This window comes from Crotalus tigris, unplaced genomic scaffold, assembly GCF_016545835.1.
Source record: "Crotalus tigris isolate CLP2741 ecotype Arizona unplaced genomic scaffold, ASM1654583v1 scf7180000024340.7048381, whole genome shotgun sequence".
In the NCBI taxonomy this organism is placed as follows: domain Eukaryota; kingdom Metazoa; phylum Chordata; class Lepidosauria; order Squamata; family Viperidae; genus Crotalus; species Crotalus tigris.
This window is the reverse complement of record NW_024100510.1, coordinates 1736468-1758663: the sequence shown is the minus strand read 5'-3', so window position 1 is coordinate 1758663 and position 22196 is coordinate 1736468. Positions and strand designations below refer to the sequence as shown.

The window sequence follows — 22196 nt, the reverse complement described above, 5'->3', positions numbered from 1 at the left end:
CGTTCTAGACAGGACTTGGGGTCCAAGCTCTCCAATTCAAGGTTTTAAGGGTTTCCCCAGTAGCCCCACCCAATCAACCCCCTCTTTCAGCGACAGTCTCAGGCATTACACTTCCACCCCCTTTTCATTACTGCCCGGCTGGATGGAGACTTAAAAGAAACTACATGAAAGGAAAACGGCCCCATTCTTATGGTTAGTTCTTTTGCAATACACACATTCAGTTCCTTAGAAGTATACTGAAGGAAGTGAGGGCCATAAAGCCCCTTTGTTCACCCCCTTCTCTCCCTCTTATGGCAGAATCCAGAGAAGGCAGAATTGGGTTTTCTATATTTGATAACTAGAGATGAAATATAATTGGATTCTGACATCCGGCCCCCTCAAAAATAAGAGAGATCCACCTGAAAGAAACAAAACAGGTATAAAAGTTAGTCAGGCTTGTTAGGGTACTCTGTGTGAAACTTCTTCAATAGCTTCGGGGCTCTGACATGACGTTTATGGACCCACTCGTTTTGTGAGGCAGGGAGGTGTTTCCAGGCAACTAGGTACTGAGTTGCTCCATGATATCTCCTAGAATCAAGGATTTCCTTTATTTCGAAGTGTTGTTCGCCCTCTACCATGATTGGAGGTGGTGGTGGGGGGATTTTTGGCCGTAAAGCTGACTGATGCTCTCTTTTCAGCAAGCTGCAATGAAAAATTGGGTGTATTTTCCTGAGATTTTTGGGTAATTCTAATTCTACTGTTACTGAGTTTATGATTCTTTTAATTGGAAAAGGTCCTATATATTTTGGTCCAAGTTTTTTACAGGGTTGTAGGGACTTTAGGTATTTTGTAGATAGGTACACCATTTCACCTATAATGAATGGTGTAGGCTCAACCCTTTTTTTATCGTCTTGTGCTTTGTATGCCTGCCTAGCTTCATCTAGTGCTTTTCTAACTATTGGCCAGGTGTTTTGTAGTTTTTCCATCCATTTTTTTCAGTGATGGGATCATTGGTTCATTTGGGGTTAATTCTGGCATGGGGCTGAAACTTTGACCGTTGGCTATTTGAAAAGGAGTGTAGCCTGTGCTGGAGTGGACTGCATTATTGTAGGCAACTTCTGCAAAAGGGAGTAGGTCCGTCCAATCACTCTGTTGGAAATTTAAAAAACATCTCATATATTGGTCAAACGTTCCGTTTGTCCATCTGTCTGAGGGTGATGGCTAGATGTCAGTCCCTGAGTGGTCCCTAAGAGGGATAAAAATTCCTTCCAAAATGCAGACATAAATTGCACTCCCCTATCAGAGATGATGCGTTGGGGTGCACCATGCAATCTGTAAATGTGCTGGATGAAAAGTTTTGCTAAGGCCTTTGCAGTGGGAATCTTTTGGCAAGGGATAAAGTGCACCTGTTTGGAAAACAAGTCTGTGACTGTCTAGATAACAGTATTCCCATTGCTTTCTGGCAATTCCACTATAAAATCCATGGCTATTTCCCTCGAGGCGGCTGAGGGATTTGCCACTGGTTGTAATAGCCCTGGCGATTTCCCTTGCAACCTTTTTGCAGATGCACATGTTGGGCAGCTGGCAACATAACTTTCTATGTCCTTTTTTATTGATGGCCACCAAAATTGCCGTTTAATTAAGTGTAAAGTTTTTACAAATCCAAAATGCCCTGCTGATTTTGTGTCATGGCAAAGCTGCATGAAAGTGATACTTTGGGTTGTTGGTATATATAACTTTTCCCCTACCCAAGGCAACCCATCTCTCATTGTGCACACATTTTTGTTTTTCTGGAACCATTCGTCTGTTTCCAAACTTTTTCTGAATTCAATTCCAGTTTGGCTGTCCAGTTGTGGTTTTAATTTAGCTTGGGTTCTTGTGGTTACTGGTGCTGCCAGTTGTGACTCTGCCATTATTGGTCTAGAGTCTGTGGTTTGTGCGCTGTTATATTGAGGCATGCGAGATAGAGCATCTGCCAGGAAGTTCTTTCTTCCTGGTAAATGTTTGAGCTTAAATTGGAATTGGTGAAAATGCTGGGACCAGCGGGCTTGTTTGGGATTGAGTTTCCTGGGCGTTTTCAGGGCTTCCAAATTTTTGTGATCGGTCCACACCTGGAAGGGGATTTTGTTGCCTTCCAGGAACTGTCGCCACGTGAGTAATGCCCAACGTATTCCATATGCCTCCTTCTCCCATACAGGTCAGCGCTGTTCTGTTTCCGTGAGTTTCTTGGATGTATATGCACAGGGTTGCAATACTCCATCATCATTTTCTTGTAATAGAACAGCCCCCACTGCCACATCACTTGCATCTGCCTGTATTATGAAGGGCTTGTCCATGTCTGGGTGCCTTAGTACTGGTTCGGCAGAAAAAAGTCTCTTTAGTCTCTCAAACGCTGCTTGGCACTCCATTGTCCATGTTAGTGGCTGGCTAGGTTTTACTGAAGATGCTCCCTTCGTTTTTAGTAAGTTAGTGAGGGGCAAGGCTATCTGGGCAAATGAGGGGATGAATTTGCGGTAAAAGTTTGCAAAGCCCAGGAAACTTTGTAGTTGCTTTCTTGTGCGGGGTGGTGCCCAATCTAATACTGCTTTGACCTTCTCTGGGTCCATTTCAATGCCCTGTGGGGATATGCGATAACCTAGGTAGTCTATCCTTTCCTGGTGGAATTCACATTTTGAGAGTTTGGCATATAGGTGGGCGGCTCACAGCTTCTTTAAAACCGCTCTGACAAGGTTGACATGTTCCTCTTTTGTTTCGGTGAAGAATGTCGTCCAAATAAACAAGGACCCCCTTAAACAGGTGCTCCCTTAGAACGTCATTGATTAATTGCATAAAGACTGCAGGGCCCCCTTGTAATCCAAATGGCAAGACTTTGAAATTGTATTAACATAAGAATTACATTGATGACTCTTGATTTCTATTAAATTTTTCTTTTTCTTTTAAATCTCCATATTCAGTGTGTTTCACTATGTTCTAATAGTGAACTTTGCAATAGCTCTACAATGTAAGTAAGAATTATTGCCTCTATACTGTAGCAGCTGAATGAGTGATCATTAATATTTTCTAAGTCCTCCCTCTCTCTCAATTCATAGTAGAGGCAAAGTCTGAACCCACCACAGGTAGTCTTCACTCAATGACCCTAAACTGGGCTGAAATTTCTATCACTCAGTGAAGCAGTTGTTAGACAAAACACCATGTGACCGTACTGCTTAACAATAGTCCCAGTTGTGGTCGTTAGTCAAGGAATGCACTCTTGTTAGGTGAGGATCTTGTGCTTCTGCCCTCTGCTTCAACTCTCCACTCACCTACCTCCCCCCCATCTCTGCAGCTGCAGCACATCACTGGCTCAGATTTAAATGGTTGATCACTAGTACTCCTAGATCCCTTTCTATAGGAGTGTGAATTCTTCAAAAAGATTCAGAAGGTGATCCTTGAAATTATGGCTGTTGCAGCATCCCTGTAGACACATGATTAAAATTTGGGCACTTGGCAGCCTGCCCACATTTATGATCACAGAGGTTGCTTGACTCAGCCCCACCAACTCTGCTCTTTCAGCTGTCCTGCATTTGGCCACTGCTGCCTATCCCTGCTGCCCCCCACCACCAGCCCCAACTGTTCTTTCTCCCACTGCTGAGGAGGTCATGCAAAGATCCAGTAGCTTCCACTGCCAGTGGGCTTCAGCAGCAATGTGAGGAAAAAAACAGCAAAGGTCAGTTGGGGGCAGCAAGTGGAGGCAGGGGTGAGTGGCAGTGGAGTGCAGAGTGACCAAAATAAAATAATTGTCTTCAAGGCCCTTTCAACATGGTGCAGAAACTCTGCCAGAGTAATAGCTGAATATGTATGAAAATGACATTGTGAAATTGATCCATATATTCCAGGTACACACACATGCAGAAAGTAACTCAACTCTGCTTTTAACCAAGGCAACAATTATTAGGGAGAGGCTGCCAATCAACTGAGCATTTTCCTCCTTGCATAAATGAGCAAATGTCTTACTTGAAGTTTCATGGGAAATACTGAATTTCCTCAACACATGGGACACAGACATGACCTAAAAGGAATAAAATCTTGTTAGCATCTAAATAAGGGTTGGCTGTATTTTCCCCATTGCAACTTATGCCTAACTTTCCTCAGCAGGACAGCATTTTGGCCCACCAATAAATGTCAGTCCACTCATTTATTTTGTGAGTAATTCATCAATTTTGCTAATGTACTCATTTGACTTTATTTATTCATTAAGTAAAATAAGTTCAATAAAATATTTCTTCTATTTGGATTAGACTTTTTAAAGAAGCTGAATATCTTGTTTTTCCCCACAACTCTCCAACTGTACACCACTTAGCCCCAATTGTTTGCATCAAAATGTCATTTGCAATATGTAGTCATTATTGGCATATCAAAAAGGCCAAGCGAAATATCTCTTAGGACTACAGGATCATATCTACCACTAAGCACCACAATAAGTACTAAAAGAGAGATTTTGAACAGTAGTGTTTGAATTTCTAGAACACAGTTTGATTTGTAGATCCCAGTTTCAGAGATTTATATGCTTCTGCTTCTCCAGCTTCTGTTGCAACTTTATGTAGAGGTATGTAAAAATTTAAAACAAAAACCAAGATTTATGTTTTGATCTTTTGTCAATTTCACTTGATAAATGTTATTTTTCCATCTGTATCCTTCTTTAAGTATGCAGTCTTAATTAAACACTGTCTATTGGCATACATGATACATGATCAGCATTTTCACTACTGTCATGGCGATGTTGGAAAAATCAAGCAATGGAATTTTAAAAATTGCAAAAGCTATGGTTATCTAAGTTTAAACCTTTATGATGATACCTTCAAAATTAAGTAGGCAATCCTTGGTAGATTTTGGAGCAAGTGGAATATTTGCTTCAAAAAATAAAGCTAGGAAGAAATGTGCTTGTCTCTTGTCCTGAAGTTATCCAAGATTAGATTTTAAAATTGGGGAACATCTTCTTTGGTTAAATGTCAATGAGCAGCCAAATGGCAGTTTCCACTTGCACAAGAAGGCGGTATCTCTGCCATTTCTCCTCTTGTATTGCATGTACTTTCAAACCACCTGGTGATTTTGTATCAGGGAAGTTTATTATATGCATTCCTGGGAGGCTGAAGGTTAACTGCCTTGGAATGAAGGATATGAAGAACATTGATTTTGATTTATGATAATCAAGTGGTAGGAAAATTGTTGGTTGAGTAGACACCCAATTTGCATATCTTTACCTGCTCTGGGGCTAATTCATTCAAAAGTGACAAAATAGTCATTTAAAAAGGCTAAATGTAAGATACAACTAACAAATTTATAATGAAGAAGAAAAAATATTTGAGGTTACTCTACCAGAATTCTTTGGCATGGACCCTTTATCTAATCTCTTTACTTCCCCATTTTCTCTGCTGTTCTGTTCAGTGACAAATTTTTACTAGTTTACTTCAATTTTTTTATTAATTCCTACCATATATCATATGTAATGCTTTAAGATTCATGGCTCAGAAGTGATCCATGAATTATTGTTAGCGGGAATACTGTAGTGCTTTAAAAAAACTGCTTCAGATCAATTCATGCTAACTGATTTTATTTTTATCCATGAAGCCTTCCAACTGCCAGAACTCTTCTTCATCTCCTTTGCTCCCTTTAAGTGCAGGGTACTCACAAGGTTTGCATTCCTCCTTGTTTTCCATCTCCTTCTAACCCAATCCTTCCTGAATTCATAGTATTGTCATTCCATTATGTAAAGTACATAAAGGACATTGTTGTAATTTTTCACAGCATTAGAAACAACGTTCAGAATACCTAAACTCTCAAATGAGATCCAAGAAAATGTATCCAAAATCCTACCTCTGACCAAAGTAACACAAAAACAGAATGATCTTAAAGCAAACTGCCCTTCTCTAGTCATTAAAAACTATTACAGAGGACCAAAAAACCAGCAGACGAAGGTTGAATGACAGTTCTCGTGGACAGAGCACAACACATAAAAAAAATTAATGAAGTGTTGAACAACAAAGATGCTTACATCTCTCTAAATACAAGCTCAATATAGAAAATAGACAATCAAATCAAGAAAGTCTCAATGATCTAGCCAAGATAGGACAAATTACAAAACAACAATCATGTTCAAAAAGCTATGGATCCATCTCCCATGCTTTTATGGACACACAAAAATACACAGACCAGATACACCACTCTATTTAATTGTGTCACTATTGGGAACCCCAGCATACAACTTTGCCAAAGAACTCATTAAAAATGTGAGCATTTTGATGGTAGCAAACATGCTTGTTGTTGTTGTTGTTAATTGCGAAGTCGTGTCCAACCCATCGTGACCCCATGGACAATGTTCCTCCAGGTCTTCCTGTCCTCTACCATCTTCTGGAGTCCATTTAAGTTCACACCTACTGCTTCAGTGACTCCATCCAGCCATCTCATTCTCTGTCGTCCCCTTCTTCTATTGCCCTCAATCTTTCCCCGCATTAGGCCCTTCTCCAGTGAGTCCTTCCTTCTCATTAGGTGGCCAAAGTATTTGAGTTTCAACTTCAGGATCTGGCCTTCTAAAGAGCAGTCAGGGTTGATCTCTTCTAGGACTGACTGGTTTGAACGCCTTGCAGTCCAAGGGACTCTCAGGAGCAAGCAGCAAACATGCTATCAATTCACTATTACAGTGCTTTTAGAAAATCAAAGACTTAATAGGTGAAGAAGATGATTTCATGATCTTACTGATAACACAGCATTCTTCATACCTATAGATCCAAAACTGGCAAAAACCTCCTAAACTTTACTATACAAAGCTCCACACCAAGTGAAGGAAACAAAAGTGGAAATTACGGTATTTAGAAATATGGAACTTATAGATTACTGCCTCACCATTTATTTTCACTTTAATGGACAGATATACAAAGAAATCAGAGGAACATCCATGGAATCACCAATTTCAGGATTCAAATCAGAAACAATTAAGCAGTGTCTGGAAGTAATAGTCCTCCTCCATAAACAACTTCAAATGTGAATCTGTTAGGCAGACATTATTTTTGTCATAATCAAATATTTAGAACAAAACCAGTGTTTAACAGAATCAAATTTATAAGGGAAGAAAAGAATAACAGACTACAATTCCTAGATATTCTTATCAACCAAGGTAAAAAAGCCAGACTTCGTATTCAGGTATTTTGAAAAGCAATATAAACAAACCGAGTGCTGCAGTACCAGAGCAACAATCCAACTGCCCAACATAAGAGGGCTTTCAGACAAGCCTGAATATCCAAGCTTGTCTGTATATTCCAAAAACTCCAAAGAGAAGGAATAAGACAACCTTTATAGTATCCTTCAATGAAACAAGTACCCATTTCATTGGGTATCCACATCATTACAAGTGCTTTTCAATGCAACCAACTAGAACACAACCACTACAACCCATAAAAAAGAATAAAACTTCCATACATTGAAAATATCTCAAAAATCACAACAGATTATGTCAACTGCAAAGTATCGAAGTAGCCCACAAACCAACAAAATCCTTCCAAAATATCTTAAACAAAAATGAAATGAAATTATTTACAACATATAATGAGCTGACTGCGAAAGCTACTGTGTATGATAAACAGGCAAAGGATTACAGAACACACTTAGTTGGCAGCCAGAAGTCATGCTGAAAATTTTTTACTGGATACATGCACCAATTTAACCACCAAGTCGACTATAGCCATTTTAGATCAAGTGAAATCCAAAAATATAGGGAAGGTCCTAGAGGCCTGGCATTCTAATCTAACAGATCAGATACACAGAAAAAAAAATCTAGTCTACAAACTATTAAAAAAGCAAACAAAGGCCCAAGAAAGAGCAAAGAGTCTGGGGCATTCTTCCTTTATTATATCCTCAAGACATAGTTACCAGACAACAAACATAGAAATAATAAAATAATGCAGTCAACAAATGAGATTTGCTGCCTACTAAGAGTGTTTACATTACGGCTTTGCTAGGAACAACAGCAGTCGTATCTACTAAACTTTTTATAATTATAAACTTGAATTCAAAGATCATACAATTTCATTATGGCACATTATTGCTTTTCTTTGTAAAATTCAGGTATGCTCACCTGGATGCTTCTTTGTTTCTTAGGCCTTTCCAGTGGTTTAACTGTCAACCCAGCAGCACTCAGTGCAGCGATTCAAGATTCAATATCAGACACCTTTATAGGATACACATTATTCCATCATAAAGGCAACTGAACATTTTCCTGGCATAAAGCCAATACATGGTTGTATGTATATCGTATATGCACACATGGAGAGGCAAACATCTATCCCTAATTTAAATCAGTGCAGCAATAGCACTATTTCATTTGGTACTTGACATGCCAATGAACTGGAATCTGGGGATAATTGTCTTCAGTTATTTCAGTGCTATAAAAAATAATAAATGGAACAAGCATGACATGCTTTATGTAACATGACCATAGCTTTCCAGACTTTCTCAGACTTTTTTAAAACAGACTACACCCTGATTTCATTACAATGTACAAGTCAGGTCCTAGCAGTGAAAAAACTTGTGCTTTTCTCAGAACCAATTATTCTCTGTCTTCATTAATGAGTTCCCAGATATGAGTCATGCCCAGATCCTCCATTACTTTTCTAGTGCGTGTACGAGAGCCTGGGAGACGGCTGTCAAGCTGTCTCTGCTCCCTATCTCCCCCCCCCCCTCATTTTGGAGCGATCTCTCAATCTGCATTTCAAATCCCCTGTAGGGCTGTCATCTTCCCTTATGGCCGCCATTGTCTCGCCCATAGGAGCAGCTGTTAAGATCTTCCTGCTCACTCTTCTCCCCCCTTTTTTGTCTCTCCTCCCGAGCTGCTTCCGTGCATCCGTTTTCCACACCTGATCTTGACACATCATTAGTTTCTCGTCCCCTCCCACAGCAGCTGTTACTGCCTCACCCATAACCCTGTCACTCCAGTCTTGCCTGTTGTTATCTCGTTGTAATGTTTCCTGCCCCCCCTGTCCTTTTTCTGGTTCGCTGTCTTCCCTAGAGATCGCAGTTTCCCCATTTGTAAAATCAAGATCTTGCTTTTGCACCGTGAGGGGTGGCCATCTACTCTGTGGATTGCAACATTGACTCTCCCACTTTGTAAGAGTCTGGTATGCCGGTAGGAGGTCTATGTGCCAGTTGATGGAGTTTTCATCTGAAAGCCAGGCTTCTTTAAAAAGGCGGCCACCTTTGGTGGTCTCACAAAATATGGTCTGTGCGTTTTCCAGATCGAATGTATGGTCCAGGTTGGCCATGTGGGTCCACACTTGTGAGCACTGCTCCTGCCTTTTAATTGCCAGTTCATGTTCACAAGAGAAGGTGTGAAAGCTGACCAAACATCACTGCAGCCCGAAGATGGCCTGATGTCATCTCTTCCCCCCCCCACAATGAACTTAACATTCTGGGATTGGCCTGTTTGAACTGACCGGATGAACTATGGGGTGGGATTTTGCTTGGGGATACTTTTTACCTATTGATCTGGTGGGAAACCCTCAGATCTTGTCTATTAAGCCTATCAGCTTTTTCTAATAAAAGTTCCTTTTGGAAGAAACTGCTTTCACAAGTTCTACTTTCTCAAGATGAGGTTTTGAAGTGGGCCCTGACATTAGACAGGATCTCAGTAAGAGTCAGCCGGAAGGAAGGCCCTTACCGGGGGACTTTGCAAGACTATGTCAGACAACGGAGCAGGGAAAGAAGAATCCACTGCAAAGGGGGGAGCCCCCCTGCTGGTCGGACCCTTGCAAACTATCCAGCTCTGAGTCTTCCTACTCATGGGAAGAAGAGGTAGTGGAAGTGCGTAGCCACAAACCTCGGTGGTCGATGGGTGTCAGGAAGAAGGACGACTGGGAGAAGAAGGCGAGAAAGGTGACTCTCTAATGAGGCAGCCACCAGCCAGGTTGGAAGGAAGAGATGGAGAGATCCCTCCATCTCAGCGAGGATGAGGAAGATTGCTCGGGGCATTTGAGCTAGTTGCTAGAGCAGGCGATTGGCATGATGAAGATAGCCCTGGACTCCCTGAAGAAGGAGAAATCTGAACCCTATACTGGAACCATCTGTCTGGGTTGCAGGAAAAAGGAGACTGAAGGTGAGTCTGAGGCTGAGACCCCAGGGGCATCCAGCGAGACCACTGAACCCACCGTGGTCATAGCCACTGTCCCTACCTCCCGATGTGTGGAAGCTGCACACTGAGAAGGGAGATGCCACAAGCACAAGAAGAGGCAACGCTCCATCCAATAGTTCCCGCCACTTGATGTGAAGTTCCGGGGTGAGCCACGATGCGTGGCATTTTTCCTAACTCAGGTTCTGAATTACATGGAGGAATACGGCCAAGACATCTCCACTGACCATGCCAGAATTCACATCATGCAAGCCTCCCTGGGTAGCATTACAGCAGATTGGGTCGTGGACCTTTGAACTGCCGAACTTCAATCAGTTCATATTCTCCCTCAGGAGCAGGTTCGAGGATCTATTGGTGGACTGGAAAGCCCACCAAAGGATAAAAATGGTGAAGCAGGGCAAACGACCAGTGGCAGAATATACTTAGGAGTTTTGAACCCTGGACAGTAAGTTGAATTGGCCAGAGGACATTTTACTTAGCCATTTCAAGGATGGCCTGAATCACAACCTTTACAATGCCTGCCTTCCCCAAGGAGACCCCACCAGCTGCAGGATTGGTACATCCTGGCCGAGATCAACCTAGCCAAGAGAAAATGCAGAGGGAGATCCTGGGGGAAATCATCATCGGAGCCATCCCGCGAGGCTATGAAGCTGCAACCAACTGCCAAAAGAACACTGGCTGCTTCAAATGCAGCAAGGAGGGACATCGTGCTGCAGAATGCTACTCGTGCACTCCAACCAAGAAGGCAGACTGGACTCTGGCTGGGAAGTCCAGGAAGTCACCTGCCAAACCAAAGGAGTCAGCCATGAAAGGCACGGAGGCTGTCGAGTTCCCCGCCACTGCCCAGCAAGGGAACTCCAGCCTACACCGCAGGAGCGTCCAATTCGTCTGACAATTCTGAAGATGAATTCCTGGTAAATGGACCCATTGCACCGCTCACCAGGACAGTAACCATACTAGCCCCCACCATGCCCGAAGCTGTAGAGGTAGGGCATTAATTGACTCTGGGTATACCCGTTGCCTTATCAGCCCAACACTGGGGAACCTAGGGATACTGGTGAGGAGGCTAAAAAAACCGATTTCCTTCAGTCAATTAAATGGGTCCATAGCAGGGGGGATGTCGGCCCCCCTAACGATGCTGCCACTCCAACTCACCCTGGCGGATCACATAGAGACTATAATGTTCATGGTAACCCCTGGCATGGAATACCCCATAATCCTAGGCATGACATGGCTGTCCAAGTGGAACCCACAGGTGGACTGGAGAACAGCAGAGCTTAGGTTCCCAAAAGGGGAATCAGCCAAGGCGCCAACACTAATCCCCTCTTGAGAGGCCCCAACAGAGAAAGCAGCGATAGGGGGTGAAAAGGAACTACCCGAGATAACCATGGAATACAGGGACCTGGCTGAAGTGTTCAGCAAGGAGAGGTCAGATGAGCTACCACCGCATTGACCCACAGACTGTGCCATAGAGATCTGACCTGGGGCAAAACTCCCAAAACCCAGGCTATACTCCATGAGCCCCCAGGAGTTGGAGGAGATGCAGAAGTTCATAGATAAAAATCTAGAGAGGAGCTTCATCCAACCAGCTAAACCAAAAATGGCTGTCCCTGTTCTGTTCAGAGAAAAGAAGGATGGGTCTCTTCATCCCTGTGTGGATTATAGGGCTCTGAATGCCAACACGAAAGCAACTTATACCCACTTCCCCTCATGAAGGACATGTCCCATCTTTCTTTTTTTTATTTTCTTTTTCACCATACACCATACACCAAAACAAACTTAAAATACATAAACACAAATCTTTTAACAGAACAGTGCTGTACATTTTAACCATTCTTTACATCTTATTTACATTTATTTTACATCATTAATTATATCTTTTTCTTTCTCTGTTCTAGCCAATTGTAACATTTATTCCAAATTTCATAAAATTCTGTCACCTCGTCTTTTAATTCTAGTGTAAGTTTATTCATTTCTGCACATTCCAAGATTTTATACATAATCATGTCATTTGTGGATGTATTTTCACTCTTCCAACATTGAGCATATGCTATCCGCGCTGCAGTCAATATGTGTATAATGATGTGTGGAGTTGTTTTTCAATCTTTAAATTTATTATGCCCAAAAGAAATAATTCCGGTTTGAAGTCCATTTGTACCTCAGTTATCTCCTGTATCCAATCTCTTATTCATTCCCAATAGTTTTTTGCTTTACGGCACAGCCACCACATATGATAAAATGTTCCTTCTCTGATTTTACATTTCCAGCACTTTGGGTCCATTTTGGCCAATCTCGCTGGTGTTAAATGCCATCTATAAATCATTTTATATTGATTCTCCCTGTATGCAGTTGATAGCGTCAATTTGCAATTTATGTTCCATAATCTTTCCCATTCTTCTAAATTTATATTTCGCCCCACATTTCGTTGCTATCATCGGCCCCTTCACTATTTCTTCCTCTAACTCTATCTCTAATAAGTATTTATAAATTTTTGATAATAATTTTCCTTCCTTACTTATTAGAATTTTATCAAGTTGATGTGGGGTCTTATTCCATATTCTTGCCTATCCTTATTATATCTAGATTAAATTTATAAATATGGCCACCAGTCTATGGGTATTCTTTGTTCCTCCAACTCTTATCTTGACTTAAGATTTCCTTGGTTATCTAGTAAGTCTTTGTACCTAATCATCTTTTTTTTCTCTAATGTATTGGGGTGAATCACTGCCTCCATCGGCGAAAATCAATTTGAAATTTTCCCATAGTGTCTTTTTTTTATTTTTTCCCATATCCCGATCAATGCTCCTCTTATCTGATGTTGCTGGAAATATGTATATATTTTCTTCTGTTTCCCCCATAGGAATGCATGCCAACCCGTCTGTAAATCATATCCCTCAATCATTAGTATTCTTTTGTTATCCAAGTTTATCCAGTCTTTGATCCATAATAACCCTGCTGCATAATAATAGATTTCCCATTTAGGGAGTCCAAGACCACCTCTACTCTTACTATCTTGTAGCGTTTTCATATTTATCCTGGCTTTTTTGCCCGCCCAAATAAATTTGTTTATTGTTTTATTCAATTCTTTAAAAAAAAGTTTTCTCTAATTTTACTGAAATTGTTTGGAATAAATACAATAATCTTGGTAGTATATTCATTTTAGTCAATGCAATCCTGCCTAATAGTGATAATTGGAGTTTCCCCCAGGTCTCAAGATCTTGTTTCATTTTTAGTATCAATTTTGTATAATTATCTTCTTTTATTGAGGAACACCTTGAAGTTAACCAAATTCCTAAGTATTTAATCTTTTTCGCTACTTGTAATTCCAAATTCTCTTCCAGTTTCCTTTTTTGTTTATTCGTTAAATTTTTTACTAACATTTTAGTCTTTTCTCTATTAATTTTTAATCCTGCCACTATTCCATATTTTTCTATTTCACCCATCAAAATATTTCCTCTCTCTATAGGTTCCTCAATGAAGAAAACCAGGTCATCAGCAAATGCCTGTACCTTATATTCCTCTGTTTTGACCTGTACCCCTTTTATTTTTTTATTCGCTCTAATTTGAACTAATAATACTTCAAGAGTCAAGATAAAAAGTAGAGGTGAAATTGGGCATCCCTGTCTTACCCCTTTGTTTATTTCAAAACTTTTTGTGTTCTCTCCAATAATTATCACACTAGCCCTCAGTGTTCTGTATATTGCCTTTATTATGTAACTGAATTTCTCACCAAATTTCATATCTTTAATCTGTTGAAACATAAATTGCCAATTGAGGCTATCAAATGCTTTCTGCACGTCTAAAAAGATCAAAGCTGCTTGTTTTCCTGGGTGTGTTTCATAATACTCTAGGACATTTAACACCGTTCTGATATTGTTTCTAATTTGTCTTTGGGGTAAAAAACCATTTTGGTCTGGATGTATTATATCCTGTAAAATTAACTTTAGTCTTTCAGCCATTATATTAGTAAAAATTTTGTAAACCGTATTTAGCAGCGAGATTGGCCTATATATCAAAGTGAAAGATCTTTACTAAGTTAGACCTCAGGGAGGTGTAGTACCGAATCAGAATCAGGGAAGGAGACAAATGGAAAACAGCATTCAATTGCCCACTAGGGTGTTATCAATTCTGAGTTCTGCTGTTTGGATTGCAAGAGGTTCCGGGAAGCACCTACACAAGAGTGTACTGGTTTACCTGGATGACATCCTTATATTCACAAAGACTATGGAGGAACATGTAAAATTGGTCAGAGCGGTCCTAAACAAATTGTGGGCAGCCCACCTCTATACTAAACTGTCAAAATGTGAATTTCATAAAGAGAAAATAGACTACCTGGGATACCACATCTCCCCTGAGGGCATAGAAATGGACCCTGAAAAGGACAGGGCAGTGTTAGAATGGGCACCACCCCGCACAAGAAAGCAATTGCAAAGCTTCCTGGGATTTGCCAATTTCTATCGCCAATTTATTCCCTTGTTTGCCCAAATAGCCTTGCCCATTACGAACTTATTAAAGACCAGAGGGGAAGGCAAACCTAAACCCAGCCAATCATTAAAATGGATGGGGGAATGCCAAGCCGCATTCGAGAGACTAAAATGGCTGTTTTCTGCCGAACCCTTTTGCAGCACCCCGACACCAAGCCTTTTGTAATTCAAGCAGATGCTAGAGACATAACGGTAGGGGCTGTGTTGCTACAGGAAAACAAGAAAGGAGATTTGCAACCTTGTGTGTACAGGTCAAAGAAACTAACCAAAACTGAACAGAGGTGGGCAGTCTGGGAAAAGGAGGCATATGCGGTAAGATGGGCCTGTCTCATCTAGTGGCACTTCTTAGAAGGGAACAAAATCCCCTTCCAAGTGTGGACTGATCATAAGAATTTGGAAGGGTTAAAAACACCAAGAAAACTTACCCCTAAACCAGTGCGGTTATCGCAACATTTCCACTGGTTCAATTTCACTATAAAACACCTATGGGGGGGAGAATTTTCTGGCAGATGCGCTATCCAGAATGCCTCAGTACAATAGTACCCAACCCAATGTAACAAAGCCACTCATGCCCAAAACACAGCTGGCGGCACGAATAACTACCCAAGCACAAGCCAAACTACAAAAACTGCTAGCCAGCCAAGCAGGGATAGAATTCAGAAAAGCACTAGAAACTGTTGAATGGTTCCTGAGTCACAAAAATTTGTGCACTATTACCAATGGACTACCTTGGATAGGGGAGAAACTATACATACCTAAGAGTCAGAGACTAGCATTCATGCAGCTCTGCCATGATTCAAAATAAGCAGGCCATTTTGAATTCGTGAAAACACTACATCTAGTTAAGAGGCAGTTTTGGTGGCTATCGATCAAAAATGATATTGAAAGCTATGTAGCCAGCTGTCCAACATGTGCATCAATGAAAAGAAAATTGCCTGGATTACAATCCCCTCAGCACCCTGGAAGGAGATTTCCAGGGATTTCATAGTGGAACTACCAGAGAGCAGTGGGAATACAGTCATTTGGGTCACGACAGACCTATTTTCCAAACAACTACATTTCATACCCTGCATAAAAATCCCCACAGCACATTATATCCGACAGGGGGATACAATTCACATCGGAATTCTGGAAAGAGTTTTTGTCCCTCTTAGGGACCACCCAGGGGTTGTTATCTAGTTATCATCTGCAAACAAATGGTGGGACTGAACGTTCAAACTCAGTACTTGAACAATATCTTAGATGCTTTATTAATTACCAACAGACAAACTGGACAGACCTACTTCCATTTGCTGAAGTCATTTACAACAATGCCATTCATTCCAGCATGGGCTATGCCCCATTCCATGTAGCCACAGGACAAAGTTTCAACCCGATGCTGGAATTGTCACTTACCAAACCTGCCATCCTCTCATTAAAAGAGTGGATTGCACAATTGCAGAACTACCTAGCCACTAATTAGGAAGCCAGACAAGCATATAAAACTCAGGCAGACAAAAAGAGAGTCGAGTCAAAACCTTTCACTGTATGGGAAATGGTTTACCTATCCACTAAATACCTAAAATCCCTGCAGCCATCAAAGAAAGTAGGACCAAAATATGTAGGACCATTCCCCATAATTCGAATCATAAATCCTGTAACGGTGGAACTAAAACTACCAAAATCCCTTAGGCAAATCCACCTGATTTTTCACTGCAGCCTCCTAAAACGCAAGCAACAGTCACCCTTAAGACCAACTGTCGCCCCGCCGCGTCCTCCCATTATGGTTGAAGAAGAACATTTTGAAATCAAAGAAATCCTAGACTCCAGAAAACACCATGGTTCAATCCAATACTTAGTGGCATGGAAACACCTACCGTCCTCCCAAAACCAATGGGTCCATAAATGTCACATTAACGCCCCTAAACTGCTTAAAAAGTTCCACACCAACTATCCAAACAAACCTGACTAACCTATATACATTTGTCTCTATCTCTCCACAGGTGGATCTTTCTTTTTTTAAGGGAGGCAGGATGTCAGAACCCATATTTTAAAAGACCCCTTTCTTCTTTCTAAACCGAAACCTCAATCTCTTCTCTTCCTGAGTTCTGCCATACTCCTGGAGGGGAGGGGGAAATGCTTGCAGGTTATTGTCTTGTTTCTTCTATCGCTACAATGTAACACTTCGCTGTTTCTGCATACTTCTTCTGTGAACTTTCTCTTCCCTTGGGGGAGGAGAATGGAATGTACCTCCAGCAATTGATTTATCTCTGCGTTCGCTAGAGAAGGTGTGAAAGCTGACCAAACATCGCTGCAGCCCCAAGATGGTCTGGTGTTATCTCCTTTTTTCCCACAAGGAACTTAACACCCTGGGATTGGCATGTTTGAACTGATTGGATAAACTATGGGGTGGGGTTTTGCTTGGGGATACTTTTTACCTATTGATCTGGCGGGAAACCCTCAGATCCTGTCTGTTAAGCCTGCTATCAGCTTCTTCTAATAAAAGTTCCTTTTTGAAGAAATTGCTTCCACGAGTTCTACTTTCTTAGAATGAGGTTTTGAAGTGGGCCCTGACAGATTAAAACGTTGAACAGAAATGGTGGGGTAAACTAGATACCACTCCAACATCACATATAAAAATGAACTTGTGGCAATTCCTTCATCCCATTTTCCAATTTCAGATAGAAACAACCAGACCTAATTGGACTTCTCAGTGCATTTATTAAGCTAGGAGTATTGTAAAAAATCAACAGCTGGCGGTGCCATATTTTGTAAAGAGTGCCTTGCTTTATTAAGGAAAGCTCTAGGTTGAATACAAATTTCAACCAAAGCCACTACTAAGTTTCAAAATAGTGACTTCTCTGCATTTTCAGCACAAAAGTCCCATCCTTTGAAGTAAGGCATCTGGTCAAAATATATCAGCCTCACCATGTGGCAGAATGCCTTTTGCCTCTGCCTCCAAGCATTAATCTGAGGCATATTATCTCTACTATGCCAAGTTTGGCCTTCAGGCAGAACATCATCACATCCCAGTAAAGAATGCTATGATACATTAAAAAAGTTGGGAATCTGAGAAAAGAGGGCAATGAAAGTGATCCTAGTCCCCAAGGAGCTGTTATTAGCTTTGAGTCAACTTAGGGCAGGGGTGTCAAACTGCCAACCCACGGGCTGAACGCATTACGAGGAAACTGCGCCCACCCCATTGCTGGCAATGGGGAAAAAGTTCTGATACGTCGCACGATGTCACATGACGTTGTGAGTTTGACATGTCTGGCCTAGGGGAAAGGCTAGGTAGAGGGGTATTTTCACTCTCTTTCATATTTAATAATTTTCTGTATTTACTTATAAAATATTTCTGGATGGTTGGACTTACCAGGCTATTACAAATGTTATCATTAAAGCTACTTAAACAAACACCCAGAAACTTTTTAATGTCAGATGAGAGAGTGGAATTTAAACTCTTGTTAAATAAAACAGTATAAGCAATATTGCCTCCTGAGTGAAGGAATGAAAGAACAGCATGCTATGGAAAATATTTTTTTCTCATATCCTATCACCAAACACCTCTTGCTTGTAGGACCTATAATAGGGTATCCAATTTAAAGCTGCCAAGTCCAAGTAGGTTCTTGGTCTCATACTGTTATGACTGCAGTTCTCAAATCATGCTCATGTGGGGCTCTGCAAGATTTTTTATTATTTTATAAATGGAACTCTTGGTGAGATGCTAGGGGTCCCTTAGACTGAGAAAGTTTGGGAACCCGGGTTAAGGCTTTTTAAGTAATTCAAAGTCAACTTCTTCAGCTGGACTCAGAAACAAAGTCTAATAGAAATAATGTAAGATTGTATTATTTAGGGTACAGAATTTGCTTGCTGTTTTTAACTGATATAATTCTAATATGTTTTATAGATCAGTATAGCATAACACTTGACTCTGCAACATGGTACCTGCCTTCCCCATATCTACTTTGGGAATGGTGGTATTTGCATTAAAACATTTAAACAAATGGGGGGAGAGTATTTCTGAACTGCAGATGGGGCCCTATTAGCTTGATGGGTGGGTAAACTTTTGTTTAGAAATACATAACAGGTTTTCTGTTAGGACAGCAGTGCTTTTCTACCCTCCTTAAATACATTCTGCAAAATCTTATCAGAATTCTAAATCTGCCCAACAGCGCAAATAAATTGTGGATAATTCATTCATGGAAATGGAAGGTGATTAAGAATTTGATCAGGTCATTTTCTTCAGAAAGAAATACACCAGGCATTTTAACCAACACTATAAAAATATTCCTAGCTGCAATACCACGATCATCCATGAACTATGTTAGATTCAGAAGGTAGTTCAAAATTATAGTCCTCAGAAGGAACCCAATCCTATTCAGAACATGTTGTTCCCCCAATCATGACAATGCTTCACTGTTGATCAAAGAACCTGTCTTTGTTTGAATTGCACTTTGTTTTGTTAAATCAGGCAATCTGAGCCACATTGTGTAGAGGGTTTCCTCATCAACTTGTCATTTTTTTTTTTAAAAAAAGGAGTGTGTCTATGTGACCGAACAGTTCATAGTGAATAGTTTCATGAGGATTACCCAATCAAGTGTTATGAGACAAAGATGTTGATGTGATTGTTTTAGACTAAGTGTGCTTTGCTAGTTCAGAACAGGAATGTTGAGAGCTGCAATAAAAATTGTGACATCTTGGTAGGATTTTGTTCAGAAAAAATGTTCAAATTCTTCTGCCCCTGTCATTGCACACTAGGTACATTCATTGTTCTACTGCAGCTATGACCCCACTGCCAACTGGACTTTAGAAAGTTCGTATTTTAAACAACAAAGTCTCCTCTTTGTAGCTGTCTTTTTTGTAATAATTATACAGAAGTGTAATGTAAAGGGGGGGGATAATACCTTTTTTCAATCTGTGGTTTACACTTGTCATTTGAGTGTCATATAGGAAGTAGTACCTGAAAAATCAGCAGAGCCAAAGCAAACTGGTGAAGTCCAGTTGAGATATAAATATGATTCCATTTCATTTACATCATGTGATTATGCCCACTGGTTCTGGAGACCCTCTCACATTGTAACCACAGTATTAGCATTAAACGATCTGAAACTTGGAAAAATCAGTATATGTATATGCCTGGGTACTCACAAAGAATAGTTATCAGCAGTTTTCTTTTCAAAACAAATAAAAATGTAAAGATTTATATTTCAATATACTATTAATTTCTCTGATATCTCAAAATATTATTTTTCTTTAGGTGCTAATATGACTTTGAGTATGATCAGATTCTATCAAATAGAGAAAAAAAAGCTTATAATCATTTGTTAATTTCTAGTTAGCAGAAATAGGATGCAGAATTTTTGATTTCCAACTAAGCTTTGGATGGCTACCAAATTGCTTTGAAGTGAAGCAGAGTATTTTCCAAGTTGCTGTATTAGGAACTGAATTGAATCTAGTGGCAACTGTGAATCCCACCTCATCCTGCACTGCACCAATTTACATATCCCAGAAAATCTGGTAAGAAACTATGTAATAAACAACTTTATTATATCTATATTTCAGAGGATGGGATAAACGTTGAGACTTGTTTAAATAAGGCAACCTAGTAAATTCAAGACTGACCTGAGATAATCTATTCTAAGGTGCACAGTATTTTCCCCTCTAGTTCTTCAAATGTGCTGATCTAAAACTCCCAACTTATTCGTTATTAGTTGTATCAGTTGTAACTTATACTTCAGTGACAACTTGTAGGAAGAGAGAGATGCAGATTGGACACCTCTAAGTTGTGCTTTCATATATTTCTTTTTAATACTTCCTAGGTTTGAGGCACCTCCTACCCATTTCTCAAGCTTCATAGAAGAATCATCAACTATCAAGAAGACATTCAAGGCTTTCTACATTGTGTTAATGGATCTCAAGTGCTTTGGCTGTGATGCCACAAAAAGCCCTGGCTGGTGACCTCTGAGTTTTATGCTCAATTACAGTTACTTTGTGTGCAGCAGAGGGAAATGAGGGAATGATAGAAAATGGGAAGCAGGAAGGTGTGCAGTTTCTTTTAATTAAAGGGTGCGTTGTCCATGGAGGACTCTTAACCTGAGGAAGAGTAACAGCCAGATAACACATTGATCCTGGATAATGCTTCACAGAACACAGCAGGGACAAAGGCACTACTTCAAAGTGCAAGTGAAAAGCTCTCATTAGGCTTGTGTGTGGGAACCACTTTTTGCCTCAGAAGTAGAAAACATGAAGGGACTGCTCATGGTGATCATCATATTTAGTATGGTACATTTTATTTGGGTCAGTCTGCTCCTGAGAAAGCCAGATGGTCACAGGAAAGAGATATCGGGGGTGGGGTGGGGTGGGATGGTACTGGGAAATATGAAAATTCACAAATTCCACATGTAACACATTTAGACTTGCAATTCAACATTAAAGTATTGTATTTGTGTAAGTATTGGTATAAATATAAGATTTTTATTTCATAAGGTATTATTATATATTTGTCTTAATATATTGAATAACAGTATACATTAAAATTTATATTGTAACTCAAATAGTTTTTGGCCAACTATTTGAATTTAAAACCAAGCATTTTCTTCCCTCAAAATTCATCTTATTACACATTTAGAAAATGCCATGAATAGTTGGGTGGGAGAGCAGGATCGGAGTACAGATATGATCTGTATCTTGCCTTGCTTTACATTACCTTTCTTTTGAACTGGGCTGGAACAGTCCCAGAAGATTAATCTTTGGAATGAGGAAATAAATATTTCTGGATCAACAAAATCACCAGTGTTTTGTGAAAATGCTTTTCAGACCAACTCGCTTGATGCACCATGTGATGATTCAATACATGAAAAGCTTTCTGCCCAGAGGGTATTTCATATCAAACCTATGCACCTACCAACCTGCCAGGAAAAGTAAACCTTGTTAAAGAAGACAGTTAAGAGGAATGATATTGCCTACAGCTGTGACCCCATCAGAATTAAGACTGTGCAGCAGAACTTGCTTTTATGTTGGTTTTGTAAGGCAATTTATTTTTAAGGGAGGTGAAATCCTAGATCATCTGGTGCCCTTGATAGCTAAAGCCTGTTTAAATAAGTTGGACCATCCTCTCACCACTTGGCAACTAGATATTGAAAGTAAGTCATCAAAACAAGAAGAGGGAAAAGGATCATTGGGGAGGATATTGAAATAGAGCATTATGGTCCATCAATACATGTCACGTTGGACAGCAACAGTAAATGTAATGGTATAGGTAGTTCTTAACTTATGACCGGTCACTTAACAACTATTTGAAATTAAGATGGGCCCAGAACATGTGCATAAAGTACTTCTAGCATTTTGATGGCTTGGTAACTGGCTTGCCTTTACAACTGGTTGTAGCGGTCATGTGACTGCAATCAGTTTCTAGCAAAATCCTCCCATTCAGAAGAATGGGTTCGCACTTACAACCACAGATTTACTTAAAGACTGTGATGGATTTGCTTAACAACTGCTGCAAAAAAGTAATAAAACTGGGTCCAGTCACATGGGTATCTCAACTTATGATGATGAGAATTTATGACCAGATATCCAATCCCAATTATTTGTAGATTTTA

General features: G+C 40.3%; 1 protein-coding gene across 1 annotated transcript in view; it reads right to left on the bottom strand.

Annotated features, from left to right (window-relative positions):
* Positions 1-375: 375 nt before the first annotated feature.
* MLPH (melanophilin) overlaps positions 376-22196 on the bottom strand; it is a gene marked incomplete at its 3' end in the record, with an annotated part of 82103 nt that continues 60282 nt past the window's right edge. Inside the window, exons 12-13 of the mRNA XM_039326300.1 lie at positions 3973-4027; positions 376-398 (exon numbers count right to left, since the gene is read on the bottom strand). Of these exons, the coding sequence (XP_039182234.1) occupies positions 376-398; positions 3973-4027 (78 nt within the window). The remainder of the gene's footprint in view (positions 399-3972; positions 4028-22196) is intronic.